This window comes from Aedes albopictus, chromosome 1 (assembly GCF_035046485.1).
Source record: "Aedes albopictus strain Foshan chromosome 1, AalbF5, whole genome shotgun sequence".
NCBI classification, from domain to species: Eukaryota; Metazoa; Arthropoda; class Insecta; order Diptera; family Culicidae; genus Aedes; species Aedes albopictus.
Genome location: NC_085136.1, coordinates 290,532,404 through 290,549,898, shown reverse-complemented (window position 1 = coordinate 290,549,898; position 17,495 = coordinate 290,532,404). Strand labels below are relative to the sequence as shown.

At 40.4% G+C, this 17,495-nt stretch overlaps 1 protein-coding gene across 1 annotated transcript in view; it reads right to left on the bottom strand.

The window, feature by feature from the left end:
* Nucleotides 1–14,297: 14,297 nt before the first annotated feature.
* LOC134285696 (rho GTPase-activating protein gacF-like) overlaps nt 14,298–17,495 on the bottom strand; it is a 51,275-nt gene continuing 48,077 nt past the window's right edge. The window contains exon 4 of the mRNA XM_062846985.1: nt 14,298–15,371. Coding sequence (XP_062702969.1) covers nt 14,320–15,371 — 1,052 coding nt within the window. The 3' untranslated portion in view covers nt 14,298–14,319. The remainder of the gene's footprint in view (nt 15,372–17,495) is intronic.

Here is a 17,495-nt window from a genome sequence, read left to right as displayed (position 1 = left end):
AGTTGAGAAAATTTGTAAAGAAAAGCCGGAAAAACTATGTCCAAACTCTTCAATCGCTGAAATTTATGGAATGCACTTTTTTTTCCTTTTTGAGTTATGGCCAATTTTGTTAAAAACCTCTAAATGTGCCATAAAAGCCTTTACTCAATTCAGTGTCATACTTTCTATTTTATACTACTCATTTCAGTATCATAATGGCCAACTTTTCAGTACCGGTTCATACCAACTGAAATGAGTTGCATAATGAAAAATAGTGGCATAATGTTCATAATGCAACTCATTTGAGTTGCATTATGAACATTATGTAACTCAAATGAGTTGCATTATGAAAAAATCATTGCATACAATTTTGTATGGAACTCGTTGCAAAACTCGACTTTTTCAGCACTCTTCGTATTTATCCAATGTACGACTCGTGCTGAAAAAATCAACTTTTTGCAACTCGTCACATAAATAACTACAGTAATGTTCCGATTTTATCACACAATCCGCGTGTCAGTCCATAATTTTTCATCAATTTGTTGTTACATTTGAGACCAAGTGCTTTCCCTCTTCTTCAAGATGAATGCTGAAGGCGCGTTTTGCAATGTTGAAAATATTGAAAATGCGTATAGATTTTGGAGAATATTTATAAGCAACTTTGAACAAGGGCGTGATAAAATCGGAACAATACTGTATTTCCACTTCATATTTTTTTTTTAATTCCCAGGAAAATTTGCTTTCGTTTTCATTAAAAAACTTTGTTTCTACGATGTATCGTTCTTGAGTTATGATTTTTCAAAGGAACCCGAGCAGAAAATAATAGCAACAAAATAACATATTGAGGTATTAACGTTAAGTAACATTATACCTCGATATGCCCTTCATTAGATGGACATAAGAGGCAAAATAACAAAAATGAATACCATAATTTTGTATAGATAACACCTGAAAAATAACAAGTCTTGTTATTTCAATAATGAATGCATACCATAAATTTCAAGTGTTCTATTTGTTATCCAGAACGTATGACATTTCTTGCTAAGAAAATGAAAATGATAGCTCCATAATGTAATAACAAATCTTGTTTTTCAGCTATTTTCTCAGCTAAATCAACAATACCACATCAATACCTAACTTTTCTCAAATACCTCCAATTGTTATTGTGGTGTTCTCATAGCATTTCGTAGAATAATATAGCAATACCAACTTGAGATATTAGAGCACAGGTTGCTCTTTGCACGGTATTTGTAAGGTATGCCCTCCTGCTCGGAAAGTAGTGTCAAGGGAAAACAAAAAAAAAATCCACCTGAGTTTTCTGGGAAAATTGGCGACCCTGATTTTTTCTCATTTTTTTTTGTTCATATATCCATGAGTCCTGCCTGTGGAAAAAGTTTCATGAAAATCGAAGACCTTTCGGTCCAATTGGTACGCTAATAAAAAATGCCCTCCTTCAAAACCTTTTCTCTAGAATTTGTCTGTTCGGTAGAACTAATTATTCATACCTGAACCTCTCTAGCTCTGTATTCAAATTCATTGGATTCATCATTGGATTCTAAGTCATTGAGGCTCTAGATTCTAACGGAATCCATCTCTGGGCTCTAACAAAAAACAACTCTGGGTGCTCTGGGTGTCGGGATTCCACTCGGAATCCTGACGGGATTCCACTCGTAATCCTGACGGGATTCCACTCGGAATCCTGACGGGATTCCTCTTGTAATCCTGATGGGATTCCACTCGGAATCCTGACGGGATTCCACTCGGAATCCTGACGGGATTCCACTCGGAATCCTGACGGGATTCCACTCGGAATCCTGACGGGATTCCACTCGGAATCCTGACGGGATTCCACTCGGAATCCTGACGGGATTCCACTTGGAATCCTGACGGGATTCCACTTGGAATCCTGACGGGATTCCACTCGGAATCCTAACGGGATTCCACTCGGAATCCTAACGGGATTCCACTCGGAATCCTAACGGGATTCCACTCGGAATCCTGACGGGATTCCACTCGGAACCCTGACGGGATTCCACTAGGAATCCTGACGGGATTCCACTCGGAATCCTGACGGGATTCCACTCGAAATCCTGACGGGATTGTACTGGGAATCCTGACGGGATTCCACTGGGAATTCTAACGGGATTCCACTGGGAATCCTAACGGGATTCCACTGGGAATCCTAACGGGATTCCACTGGGAATCCTGACGGGATTCCACTCCCAAGTAACACTTTGATAACCATTTAGACTTGTAGATGTTTTTAGAATCGTCATAAAACCTAACATCTTTCATTTTGGTTTCATGATGGTTCTAATAACCTTTTCTAGTCTATTTTACTAAAATGTTTCTTGGGCTGTGCATCTTGACGGGATTTCACCAGGAACCCTGACGGGTCTAAATTTTTTTGTAAGATCATTGCAAAGAAACTATGATAAACTATGACTCTAAAAGAAAACATGTTACCGTCTAACCCCGCTGGTTCGACACGTTTTAATACGACACATTTTAATTCGTACCCCGCTTATTCGACACATGTCGAATTAAAAAATGTTCAAATGTCATAGCGATGTATACTGTAAATGCAAAACAGTTTGATATTGCGCTTATACTCGCGCCCGCAGCAGCTCATCTTGTAGCCGCTAATTTCGGAAGTTCGTGCTTCTCAACACCCAAACCGCCTAGAGACCAACCGGAATGAACTAAGGATGGCAACAGTCGTAGAAAGAACGAGCTTTCCATTCGCGCCATCGCAATATTTGTTGAAATTATGTTTCTTAACAAATCCGGAAATCAAAACAAAAACAAAAATAGAGTTGTCAAATTTCAATGAGGATGGTGGTGTAGAGTGACCAGTTTGTCGAATTAAAAGTTTACCCCGGTTATTCGACAACAGTCGGTGTCGTATTAGCGGGGTAATACGGTACATTGCATTGGAAGAATCGTGTTTGAATCACGAATCGTTTGTTGTTTTGCTTGGTGAATCGAAAATAGAAGTAAAACAAACTTATCTGCCTTTTTTCCGGTCGGTCATAGAAATTCTCGACCGCGCGTCCATGCACCGAAAGGTAAGCGTAAGCAGATTCCAAATTTAGCACAATGCTCGCAAATAAACAAACCATTATTCCCGTGCAAGTGGCTTCGTTGTTATTATTTCAACCAGCAAGGTAGAGCGAATGCAATTTCGGCGCTGAAACACATTCGCGCACATGCGGTAAGAATGCAATTAGCAATCGCGCGTCCGAACTTGAATACAGCAGTACACCTTCAATCCAACGGTGCAACGCGTTCTTCAATCAATTACCATAAAGAGTCCCGGCCACCACATTCGAGTGGGTGGTGCGAGATGCAAATATGTCTAGTAGTTGCTTAACGAGAGGCGCTCAGAACAACAATACATATATTTAAACCTTAAACTAGGTTTGATTTAAACTCGGAGTAGGCTATTTAGGGACGCAACCCTCTGTTGTGGAGTGATCACGTTTCAACTAGATTTTTATTGGTATTGGCCATATTTGACCACAACGAGGGTCGATCAAAAGGTTATGATCAAATTATTTACATTTGATTCAAATGTACACTGAAAACAAAAGTCTATGAAAAAATCAATGTAACGTTTGACGGTTAACGCTAATTTCACCAGTTTTTTTGTTTCTGTGTTGAAAATGACATGCATGGAAATGCATTCCATCCGTCAAACATACACAAATACAAGTCCGTATTTCCCTCCGTGACCAATAATCGCGTTTCACAAAAGCGACGCAGCGAATGCAATATGATGTTTTTGCGTAGGCGTCCGGTGGAATTTGCACTGTTTGAGCGTTTTTGTTTTAAAAATGCACTGCGTCGCCCGCCACCAACGGAACCGACCATCGACTATACACAGGTTCAATCACTCCACCCACGCCAGCCACAGTAGATCGCAAACAAACCCAGGAAGGGAATCGGGGTTTTTATTTTCTTGTTCCACGAAGCAAATGTCACGCTTCCTAATGTGGACAACGGCAAGCCGAGGTTGAATAAGTTGTTTCGAATTTCAATAGCAACAGTATAGAGGATAAGCATGAACGTACCTGATCCCTTAATCCTAAATATAGGATCCTAAGCCTACTTTGATGAGCTGCTTAGGATGATGCTCATTGTTGCTTTGCTCTAGTAGGCTAGGAGGTGTAAATGAAATATTGCTTTCACGTGAATGGACCTCCGACAAGTGAATGGAAAGCAAGTTGTCGAATGAATCACATTGTATTGTGGTAACTGTTGAAAATTTATTTATTTATTTATTTATTTATTTATTATTCTTTGTCTTCAGTATACACTGTACAGACTGTTTCTTAAAAACTAAGTAACACATATTCACACAACACAATCTTACAAACATTCGCAATTCAAACACTTCTATCTTATTGCAATATTCCTGATAACTTAAACAAGCATTAAACACAAACTACCTAGACACTATACTTCTATTTTTATCGTGAAGCATGACTTCAAATGGTACATATACATAATCGCAAATATCTTTCTACAATCCAAACATTCATAACAGTACACTAATCATCAACATAATGAACAATAATCCACAGTAGAAACGAAAAAAAAAACAAGCAACAAATAACGTAAGACCTTCAATCTAACATGACACAAATCTCATGAATCAAGGCCTCCAAGTATTATTACACTTATTCACAAACTCTCTAAATTTAACATTAACAGGCCATGTAGATGGATTCATTGCGCGAGATTTGTACTTCCCGTCTAAGACCACCTTAAACGACAAATAATCGATTGCACGGCGATCACTCCAGTTCGTCGTCAGTCTAACGATATCGATTCGCTGAAGTTCGGATGTTCCAAGAGAACGAGAAACCATGCGATAAACGTCCCTTTCGCTAGCGGTCACGTCAATATTAGAGAGAAACAGGGAGAAGTTGGTATCATTCGTCGTCTTGTCCGTCGTACACGTTGATCGCTGGCTACCTTCGGCTTCGCAGTTCGTACAATTCGTATCGGCAACACATGTATCCGTTCCGCTCAAAAGTGCGTGCTCTGATCTTGGAGTCGAGTGAAATAGTGTCGTTCTTTTAGGTACATCTGACGGAGCAATTTTAGAAAGAGTTTGAACGATCGCCGATACCGTGTCTTTCAACTCTCTCACTTCCTCTTCAATCGACTTGGCACTGGCAGCAACCGTTTCATGAGATAAAGGTCGTCGTTTACCTCTCATTTGTTGATAGTCTATCATGCACTGATCGCACATCCATATAATATTGCCAGAGAGTACTGGCAACACATCCTCGGCCAAATTTACACAAGCTGCATGAAAGAAACAGGCGCAATCCCCCTCGCAGACGGTGAAGTAATCAACGCTCACATCAATTCCTTCAGAACATTTTTTGCAGCACTTGTCGATCGCCATTGTTCCACGTTCTGCTTGTCGAACCGAAATAAATCAGTGTATTTTGGAATTCACCGTTGATAATTATGGCACTGAACAAATTCAATCGCGATCACAATTGTTCATTGAGCGGCTGATGATAGTCAAACTGCTTTTTACGAATTTTTGCAACAGTAAATTGTCAATCAAAGACAGAGGAAATAACGACACGTTCGCACACAGCACGGAATAACCACGGATCTTAGCTCGGCTTAGATAAGCTTGGTGCACTGCACATACCAACTAAGAATGTTAGGTAGTTGTCGGCAAAACCTTACTGGTAGTTGTGGAAAACCGCTATTATTGAGTTGCCTCAATAGCGTATCTGCTATGAAATTCCACACAAGCGGTGACAAGACTCCCCTTTGAGGGCATCTACAAACACCCAATTTTGCAATCGCTGCTTGACGCAGCAGTGTCGCGAAGAGTTGTCGGGTTTTGAGGTAAATCCAATTCGAAACTTTTGAGTAAATGCTTACTCGATTCGTAAACAACTTTGTGTAAAAGAGTCACAGTGGACTTACTAGATTTGTAGGCATGTTGGTTCACATGAAGAGGTACGTTGGCCAGATGAACATCATGGATGTGATGATCGACAATGCTTTAAAATAGTCATAGTCAATATAATTCATGGCGATTGTATTAGACCGTGTGTATTCCAAAACAATGAGGTTTACGAAATCTATGACTGGATAACAAAACACCTGTTCGGCGACGTTTGATCACATACGACAAAGCTGACCTTGATAAGAATGCCTTATCGTTATTATCAAAACTGGAGCTTCCCCCTATATCTCTCTACCAATGTTTTTATGGTAGACACAGTGGCAACATTGACGACATAATATTGTGATGAACAGAGGGAAACTCGGTTCAATTTGTGTCTGATATTAGTATTGGAACAAACTACGTCCCAATCCTGATCATCAACTTTCATCACCTAAAGATTCCTCAGCTGTTCATCAGTTTTAAAGCTCGGATTTCACTTTTCCTCGGTTTTATCGCAGAATGGAATTCACTTCCTGTGTCGTGCCGCGCGAAACTCTTCAATCCCAATAATCCATCGGCCGCGAGGATACCGCTCGATAACGGCGGCTGCTTGCTAAACATTTTGTCGATACGATTTTCACTTCTGTTCATAGCTCGCGCCCGGTCGCGTCCAAAAATATTATTCCCCCATCGCATCGGCGCTGGGAAGGTCATTTTTCACGTTTTCTTCATCTAGGAGTCTAGACTTTTTGCTTTTGCGTCCGTTTCGCGCGTTTCGTTCACATACGCGCGTCGGGGCAGCACTTGACACCCCTAATAAACCAACACAATACACGCACCGTAATGTAAACGGTTCAACAATACCGCATACTGTTCGAACTGTATCCCGAATAAGCGGTTAAGCAAATCTTATGGTTATCGTTTATGCGGGACATCTTTATTACACACTTTTCGAGGGGGTGCGTACTTGCAAATACCTCTCTACTGTCCGTTTTCGTTTTGAGCGCCGCGCTTGGTCGTGCGTCGTCGGTTTATCGGCGGAACACATGTTACTTTTTCAGCACTTTTTCGGGGAGGACCCTTCCCAACCACCTCCCCGATGGATGTTCACTATGTGGCGTCTTCTCTAAACACAGTGGTTGAAAATATAAATAATAAAATCTTATCGGTGAATAAAAGGTTTGCATATTTCTCGAAGAAGTTTTTGATTAGTTGAAGTTGAGAGACTTGATTAAGTAGCGTTAGTTTTATTTTCGTTTCAGAGAGCGAGTATAGGCGCTTAAGCCTAGGCATTAGGACCAGGGCGTGCGAAGTAAATGTCATTGTCCCATCCCTGGAAATCATACTACCATGGAGTGTGCAATAACCTTCTTAGCTACGCCACTTTCATTGGCGTTACGTACATACCCAAATCCCTTGAAAATGATACGATTGGTACGGTTGTCCCCGTTTCTTCTTTTGTCATATTCAGAAAATTGCGTTAATTATATTATTCATAAGTGGATAATCTAATTTCCGTAAGTTGTTGAACTATCTTAAACCCATTAGTCTGCACAGTGCACTGTGGTTCTGGCCGTTTTAATGTTTGTATCATATCATCGCTGATATGCTGCAAATATTAGGAATGGCAAGAAAATATCGGAAGAAGTTCTGTGCAAGGACTAGAATAGAATAGAATAGAATAGTTGAAGCTGAGAGACTTGATTAAGTTGAGAGATAAATATATGAAAGAATTACCACTTGTTTAAGTGGGATTCGAACCCACGACTTCGTATCGATGGTCCAGCGCTTTAACCAACTACACACAGAAGTAAGTGTAAGTCACAGAACAAATTACGATTCATAAAAAAAAATTCATAAGCCATTTCTAAAGAAACTTCTATTGGAGTTTCCGAAAAAAATATCCTTGTGTATTTTTAGGAGAAGCCCCTATTATATCTCCGGTTGAATCCTTAGGAGCGTCCCTAGAGAAATTCCTGGTAAAAATTCTAGCGTTGTTCCTAAAAGAGTAAATAGAAAGAATAAAAAGTAAAAAAAAAACCATTGAAATATTTAAAGACATCCCTGTTTGGATTCCAGATGAAATTCCTCGAGAAATACACGGAAGAATTCCTGAAAAAAGTTCGTGGGGAATATATGAAGCGAAACCTGAAGCAGATATAGCTTGAGAAATTCTAGCATGCATTCTAGGAGAATTTTCAACAGAAATATTTTAGAGCTTTCTTTGCAGGTTATCCAGAAGAAATTATAAAGGGAATTCTTAAGCAATACCAAGAGATATTTCTGTAGGAATGCCACGAGGAAATCTTGATGGAATCCCAAAAGAAATCGACCGGAAATTCATAGAAAATAAGTCCTTTAGGGTAATCTATAGTGATTTTTTTCTTCTTTATGGCTTTACGTCCCCACTGGGACGCTTTAACTTAGTGTTCTTTGGGCACTTCTACAGTTATTAATTGAAGGGCTGCTTTGCCTGACATTGCATGAATTTGTATATTGTGAGGCAAGCACAACGATACTCTATGCTCAGGGAGTCGAGAAAATTTTCCCGACTGGAACGGGAATCGAACCCGCCGTCTCCGTGTTGGCGATCCATGGCCTTAACCACAAGGCTAATGGCGACCCCGAATCTATAGTGCTATCGTGAATAAATTGTATGAGTAATTTCTGGATCCATAATTTTTTATTGAAGAAATATCTAGTAGGATCCCTGGAGAGGGCTTCGGATGATTCCCCGGTAGAATTTCTAGAGGAAGTCCAGCAGGAATCCTAAGAGAAAATTCTGAACAAATTCCTAGATAAATTCAGAGAAATTTTCCTACAGTTCCTGTAAAAAATCCTGGGAAAAGTTTCACAAGAACACCAGCAAGAATATGTGGAAAGCAGGAGTTGCTGAAGGAATCCCAAGAGGGTATACTCGTAAAAAAACCCCGGAAGAGTTTCTGGAGTAATTCACGGAGAAATTTTCGGAGGAACACCAACAAATATTCCTGGAGGAATCTCAGCAAGATTTTTTGGAGGAATTCCACCACTAATTCCTGAAGAATTTCCAATTCAGGGAAAAATACCAGGAAGAATTTATGGTGGAACCGCTGAAAGAAAAACCCTGCGGAATATCTTTGAAGGAAATCTATGGAAGAATCCCGGCAGTAACTACTGAATTTAACCTATATTACTTCTTGAAGCTTTCTATAAGATCTGACATAATTTCTGCCCAGAAGTTCCTTTATGTTTTCTCATAAAATAGTGAGTTTTGGAAAAAGTTTTCATTGGATGCCCGCTTAAAACTTCATCGATTAGGGTAGATACAATTTTGGCACATCTATGCAATATTTGCAGAAAGTACTACAGGATATCGTTGAGGGATACTTCTTGGAAATAATATATTCAGATCCATTGACAGTTTCAGAAATCTCCCAGGAATTCCTCGAGAATACTTCTTGGAAATAATTTATTCAGATCCATTGACAGTTTCAGAAATCTCCCAGGAATTCCTCGAGAATTTCTTTTTAAAATAACTCAAGGTATTTCTCCAGAATTATTTTCTGTAATTCCTTCAAAGATTTTTCCAAGAAATCCTCCAGGAATTCCCCTAGAGATTTCTGCAATGATCCGTCAACGAATCTTTTGGAATCACCACCAGGAATTCTTGCTGGGATTCCTCCAGCAATTCCTGCCGTAGTTTATTAGCGAATGTCTTCAGAAATTGGGTATTGCTAGTGGGAATCCCCTTGAGATTCTCTCAGTAGCTACTGCTGAGATTTCTCCAAGGCTATTACTGGTATTCTTATAGACATTTTTTTGTACGAATTCTCAAGAAGAATTTCTGGAGAAATCATTGCAGAAACTTTCGAAGGAATCGTAGCAAGAATTTCCGGTAGAACTCCCAAAGGACTTCCTCGAGGAGGAAATCCTGGAGGAATCCTAGGAGATTTTTTTTGAGAAATCCTCTTGAGGTTCCTCCAGGAATGCCCAATGGGTTTCTGCTGGGATTTCTACAGAAAATGTTGCGGTGATTTCATGAGGGATTTCTAAAAGGATTCATCTAAGAATTCCTTCAGGAGCTCCACTAGAATTTCTTGCTGGGAATTCTCAAGCAATTCCAGATGGCATTTCTGCAGTTATTACACTACAGTCACGGAAAACCACCATCAAAATTCGAAAAAGAGGAACTGGAGGAACTTTTCTCGAATGAGTGTAATCAGTTTCGTACCTTTTGATTCCGCCATATGTTGCTTATCCTTTGACAGATACGCGTATTTCGACTACTACTTGTAATCTTCCTCAGTGTCAGTTGTCCTTCGGTGCTTTATTTTCTACGTAGCCTTATTTCCTACGCTCGTGAGCAGCTATCGAAACACGAGCGGTTATCTACTGATACGCTATGGGTACTTTAGAGATTCTAAACAACATTTGAAAGGTGTTCTATATTGGTGCAGCGTTACTTTTGTTTCTGTGCAGACATTTAACAAATGTTAGTTTAATTTGTCTTGGTTGAATTTTTGCCCAATAAATAATTAATTGCACCATAAACTTGGAAATTAGAAGACACAGAATGTTGATTAATTGGCAAATGAAGGGAGGCAATTGTGACAACTCTCAAAAGTTTTCATCCAGAGGTTTTTACATATTTCACTTTTAATTTGTGTGCTTAGTGTGCTTAGTAACGTAAGAACAAACACGACAATCACGAAACGCGACGCGAGATAAGACACGGCACTTATGGTTCTTACAATCGTTAGACAAACGATTGTAAGAACCATAAGTGTCGTGTCTTATCTCGCGTCGCGTTTCGTGATTGTTTTACATATTTACTCCCATAAATTGTTCTTTCCGAAATTTGTTCGGTGTTCTCAGGGCGGATGTGCGAAGGCGAGGTAGGGGGGTTTTTGCAGAAAATCTTTTAAAGGTTGTAAAGTTCCTCCTTGAATTTCCTTTATATTTTCTCCCAGGATTACTCCCAGAACTATTTTCCGAGATATCCCAGATTATCTCAGGATTTCTCTCGAACTTCCTCACGTGATTTCACGAATAAGTATTCGCGGAGTTTCTCGCAAGAATGCACCTGCGTTATTTCCGATATTTTTTCGTGAATTTCGTACAAGTAATTTTGCAAAAGCCTGACCTTAATCTTGGTCCATCCGTAGACCGTAGATTTATGGGGGAAGAGGTGGTTCTAGTCTACGGTCTATACACATTTCGAAAATGTTGTATGGACGATTGGGGACGGAAGATCTGAGATGGCCAAGAAATAATCTACGTAGTTTATTACAGAGCCTAATTTGTCCCAGACGATATTGAAGAAAGCTCATTGAAAAATCACTGCAAGAACTCCAGAGTAACTGTTAAAGCAATCTTAAAACTAGCATAAAAAATTACAAGGCAATTTCTGGTAAAGATTCTGAGAAGAGCTCTGAGAATAATCTGAGAAAATCCGTATCTGAGGTGCAAGAAGTCTTTCGCGGAAAAGCCTGTATAATCTTTGAAACAAAGAAACGGGGAAAATTCTATGATAAACTCCTGCAGAAATTCCAGAAGGGATTGCAGGGTAAACTCAGAAAAAAACTCTGATAGACATCTCAGGACCAACACCGGAAGGAATTTCCTGAGAAAGTCCCGGGAAAAACTCCGAGAAAAATCTCAGGTGAAACTTCAAAAGAAATCTCACGGAAACCTTTAGGCGCAAATTTCTGTAGAAATCTAGGAAAAAGACTCTCGAAGGAAGCTCACGGAAATTTATCGAAGAACTTACAGGAGAAATTTCGGAAGAAATTCCCGAAGGGAGCTACAGTGGATTATTGAAAAACTCCAATAAAAATCCTTAGAACAGTTCTAGTAGATATTCCAGGAATAACTCCGGTACCAACTCTGGGAGGAATTCCGAAAAATTTCATAGATGAATTTAAGAGAATTTCCTAGAGGAATTCAAAAACGAACACCAAGAAAAATGGCGTGAACAAATTCGATTCAAGTCTTGTGAGAAATTCTGGGAAGCATTCCAACAGGATTTTTAAAAGAAGTTTTGAAAAAAAAAACCCTGATTGAATTTGTGGAAAATTCCTTGTAGTGGAATATTTAGATGAACACGCTTACACTGCATTTCAAAAACTTTGTTAAATTAATATCAACCATGACTCTGTGGACTCTTCTTCTGAGTAAATACAAGTAGTTAAGTTGGCTCCCTGTTAAGATATTCCCTGACTATTCCAGGTTTTCCCTGTTAAATAAATTCTCTGAGTATTTCAGCTTTTCCAGGCTTTTCCACCCTATAAACGCTCTTAGGGAAATCTTGACGAAAACATCTGACGGGATTTAAATCAGGTCACCGACGAAATACTTGGCAAATTTACTTGATGGAGTGTGATAAATCTAATAGCACAAACTCATTTGCACACCACTTCCTGCGAAGAAATCTGAATAAAATTCATGGTTCTCGAGAATAGATTATTTCACGAAGTACTAGCACATTTTACTTTATTTAGATCACAATTTTTTAAGTGTACTCATCCCGGGCTACCCCTCGTAATGTAAACAATGTCTCCGTCTCTGTCTCCGTTAGTTTGTGCTAATAGTAATAATAATTTCGATTTTTACTGGCTCTCACAGTCTAAGGCATCAAAACGGATAGTTTTGTTCTGCCCGACGTTTCGACATAGTTTGTGCCCCCTTTTACCAATAATTTATATATGTTAAAAACTGCATACAAGAAGATCCAAATGTGCAAAACGGCAACAGATTTTAACGATGAACGATAGTTAGTTCCACCCTTGAAAATGGCAAACTACAAAGTGACGAAACGTCGGGCAGAACAAAACTATACATTTTGATCCCCTAGACTGTGAGAGTCAGTAAAAATCGAATCAATTTTCCAGTTGAATCTTTTACGTTAAGTAACAATAATAATAAAACTTGTTGGAGAAATTTTCCATAAACTCCTAAGTTTTAAAATAGAACATTCTATTGTTTGACAGAATTCTTATGAAGTTAGGAATTATTGATAATCTCGAGTTAAGCTGAATTAAGTTCAGATATTTGTTCAGTAAAACTTATGTTTTAAATACTACAGATGTTCTCCAGTTGATTGAGTTGACCTTTTTGAAATGTGGGAAACCCGCTGGATACATCACCTACCCTACATGTTAAAACCAATTCCAAAGTAAGCAAGGTCGGCAAATTTCGAAGGTGGAACCGAGAATATCCAACTCCTGGGAAAAGATCGCGAGAGAAACGCGTTGTTGGTCAATCTGCCTGGCAGATGACTCAACTTAGTGATTTTCAGGAGAACAGGCACGGATAAACCGGAGTAAACGATTTGTTGGAGTTTGGTGATGAGGTTTGTAATCCGAAGCTGACTGATACTATTACAGGAGAGCACGTTTAAGGGACGTTTGAGACCCTTATGGATGCAAATAACCTTAGGATCGTTTTGTGTAGGCTGGATGACGTCGATGAGGGGCCGCCGATCAGACAGTCAACAAGTAAGAAAAAACGGCAGTATTGAAGATTGTCTATGAAGAAGAGGAAACTTTGATCGAAGGCACAATGATTGCCCGATAGAGGTGTTGGAAGAGGCAATCAGTAACGGTTGTTACTGACCGGTTTGAAACGTCCTTGGTGAAAAAAAAATCCTAATCCGTTGAATTCAAGTCTTCACTAGTACTCAAGAGATTCGAACGTAGTAAATAACGGTTTAAGAGACTCTGGAATATACCTGCCTTCCAGAACCTATTTTCAATAGCCAAAAATCTATCTGACCCTAGTTAGATGTCAACGTGGAAAAATCTTAAATTTCGAATTATTCAATGGTCAAATTTTAAGAATGTATTGAAAACTACAGTGGCGCTTACATCAACTAGGTATGCGAATGTCGACAGAAAAGCGATTTTTCATATTTATTTTGACAACTTTTCACATACACACTTCTCGTAATTTTTCTTTATCTTCTAAGCGTAGCGGGTAGGTTTTCTTTGGGATCTCAAAAATGGTCAACATTCCCATTTTTCTGTAGTTTTTTGTCAATGCACAACTCGAAAACGAATAGATATAATCACAATTCTGAGCACTTCGGTCCGCTAGGATAATTCTGAAATCATAGATTTGAATAGAATCGGGTATTCTTCCGTCGAAAAAGAAAGTTTTTTGTGTCTATACAATTTTGGCGAACTTGAGGCCCCTTTTGAGACCACCACGGGGACCACTTAACCTTGAGATAAGGGCACTTCCACAGCTTTTTGTGACGACGTACAATTTTTATACACATTTAATGACCGAATATTTAATGTTCATATTTATCTACACGATCACATTTTCAACCACTATGCTTTGCACAAATCTCCCGAATCCCCGCACAGTTCAGTGTCGCCGACGATTTTGGAGCTTTCCAAAGTATTCCAAAAAATGAAAAATCAATACACTTACCCATCGTGGGAGAATTGCCGTCCGAAGCTGCCGTCCATGGTGTTGGACCGTTTCAGCGGCTCGTGCAGAAGATATCCGTTGGTGTTGTGGTCACCTGGCTGCTGTTCCACCGTGGTCCGGATCGTGGTGCTATAGTTCCACCGATTGTCCACCGTGTCGGTCCCCCGCGGAGACTGATCCCCGATGGTGTACTTTTCACTGAACACTTTTTCGCGCCGTTCGCGTAGCATTTCTTCGAACTCGGAATTGCGACCGCCCAAACCGGCGGCCGCCGCCGAGCCAACGCCGCCACCCATTCCGGTGGATTTCCGAGCGGACGTTGGCGTCCCCCCGATCGCCTTGCGCACCATCGACGGACTCGACAGGCCCGACTGCATCTTGAGCATGGTCGAAGCGGGCGGGTTTTGGGGCGTACCCGTTAGCGGTATGCTGCCGTAGGTGAAGGGTCTCGAATCCTCCCGGGCGTGATAGGGAATCTGTTTGCTGCCGCTGCCGCCGCCTACGCCGTAATGATCGTCGTCGTCGTCCGATGTGAACCGTTCCAAAGCTCCCGTAGTAGACCGCGCCTGACGGGGATAGCCGAAAGACTGATGTTGCTGCAGGTTCATGAGCAGCTCGCGCTCGGTCGGCGTGAGGCAGAGATCCCGCTTATCGCGGATGGTTGAGTAGGCGCTGCTCAGCAGCGGAGTCTCGCGGCCGCTCTCGCTGGGAGGCGGCGTGAGGGTGGTCGTCGTGCTGCTCGTCTCGTACAGCAGTAACTCGCGCTCTTTGGCGGATTCTCTGAGCGCTGGGAGCTGGGCCGAGTGCGATCGCTTGATGGTATCGGTGCTGGTGTTTACGAAATGATCACTCGCCTGCTGCGACGACGACTGATGATGGTGAAGGTGGTGATGATGGTGATGATGATGGTGGGTGGCTTGCGCTGACGTCGTCGCTGGCGTTGCCGTTGTTGTGGGTGCTCCACCTTTGCTGCGGCCGACGTCGGGGATGCCTTGAACCGTCATCAGCATGTCGGACAGCAGATCGTCCAATTCCCGATGGCGATCATCTGGAAGGGAAGGATAAAAGGAGAAGACGAGAGAATGTGAGACACATTGCCGGACGAGGGATTTTCTTTTCGATTAGCTTCTAATTGATATTGATATGTGAGCGGGTTTTGGAGCGCTACGTCGCAAAACAACGGCTTATGCAAATTTTCGTTTACCTTGTTGGGTTAGACGGCGGAGAATACAATGTTTGCATAGTGATATATTAAGTAGGTTTGTGATATACATGTTTCAAACATATTAATCTGCTCCAGATGAAGCACGTGGCAAGAGTTTCTTTCAGCCTTGTGGAGATGTTCACAACTACATATTTAAATTTATGGATTCGAAATTTCCTGTTTTCGAAAAACTTTGGAGTTAGTTCGAAAAGCGCTGAACGTTTTTTCCCTTCATAAATTATTTTTAAGGAGGTTAAAGCGACTTCACTGGTGTTTACTTCTGGGAATTCCTCTCAGAGGATGCCTTCAAGATCGGATTACCTTCTGGAGATTTCCACAGACATTTTAAGCAAAAACATCTGTCGATTATTCTAGAAAGGACGAAAACTCAAATTGGGGATTACCTGTTGGTACCTCCAGAAACTCCAACTGGGGAAAATTCATCCAATGCTGGGGTTTCCTTCAAAAAGTTCCTTCTTGAGATTATACCTTGGATGCCTTCTGTAGATTCCTTCATGGTTCTCTCTAGGAAATCAACCAGAAGCTCCATTGGGGATTCCTCGGATTCCTACAAGTTTGCAGTCTGGGATTGAGGAATTTGACCAAGGAATTTCTTCAGGAATTCCTGAAGGAATTAAAAAAAAATCTGCAGATTTCCTAGAAGAAATTTGCTAGAGGATTCCCTGAAGAGGATTCCCAGGGATTCCCAGAAATAATTCTTTGAAGATTTCCATAAGGAAAACCAGGGATGCTCCTAGACGAATTCTGGAGAATTTTCAGAAGAAACTGTTCAATGATTTGCAAAAGGTACTCCTAATGGGCTTCCAGGAGAAACTTCTGGAGATTTTCAGAACAAGCTCGTGAAGGATTCTTAGTAGCAACTCCTGGACATTCCTAGAATAAACTTCTGAGGATACCCAGCTGGATCTCGGGGAGGAAACGCAGTGAAAAATCCTGGAAAGAATCCTGCAAAAGCTCTTGAAAGAATTCACTATCAGGAACTCTTATACGAATACCGAGAAGAACTGCAGCAGGAATTCTAGAAAGAATGCCTGGAATAAATCTTGGACAAGCTCCAAAAGGATTTTCTGGAAGAACGCCGGAAGGTACTCTTTAAAGAATCACACAAGGAACTTCAGATGAAATCCAAGAAATACTGTCCCAGGATTCTTAGGAAGAATTTCTGGGGGAACTCCAGAATGAAATCTTGGAGGAATGTCAACGTGAATACAAGAATGGATTTAAAATAATATTTATGGAAGAATTTCTGTAAGAAATTCTGAAGAAAACTTAGGCAGAATTTCTGGAGGAATTTAAGAGGGAACATCTTAGTGAATCTCAAAGGCAACTCTTGAAGGAATTTCAAGTGAATCTCTGGGTAAATCCAAAAATGAATTTCAAAATGAATTCTGATTCCTGGTGGGTTTTCTAACGCGATTCTCGTAGAAACTTCAGGAATAATTTGAGAAGGGACATCTGGGTTAGAAAGAACTCCTGGAGAAGTACCGAAAACTCTTTTTTCGAAAACTCCTCATCGAATGTCAAGAAGTTTCAAGAGATTGCCTAGGAAAATTCCTTAAGACTTCTGAAGTTATCCGACATGAAGGCATTCTTTGAAGGACTTCAAAAGGAACTTCTGATAAAATCCCAGAAATACTTTTGCACGAATTTCCGGAAGAGTTTTTGTGGCAACCCCATAAGATTTTGGAGGAATATTAGAAAAAAATATAAGGAAGGACTTCAGGAAACAATCTTAGATGACTTTTTGCAATAAATTTTTAAGAAAACATCAGAAGAGCTTCTTAAGGAATTTCAAAAGCAACTCTAGCGGGAATTTCAAGTGTATATTTTGGTTAAACCTCAGAATGAGTTTCTTAATGACTTACGATTCCTGGTGGTACTCCTGAAACAATACCCGTTTAAGCTCTAGAATGAATTAAAAAACGAGCATTTTTTCATAGAGAAATG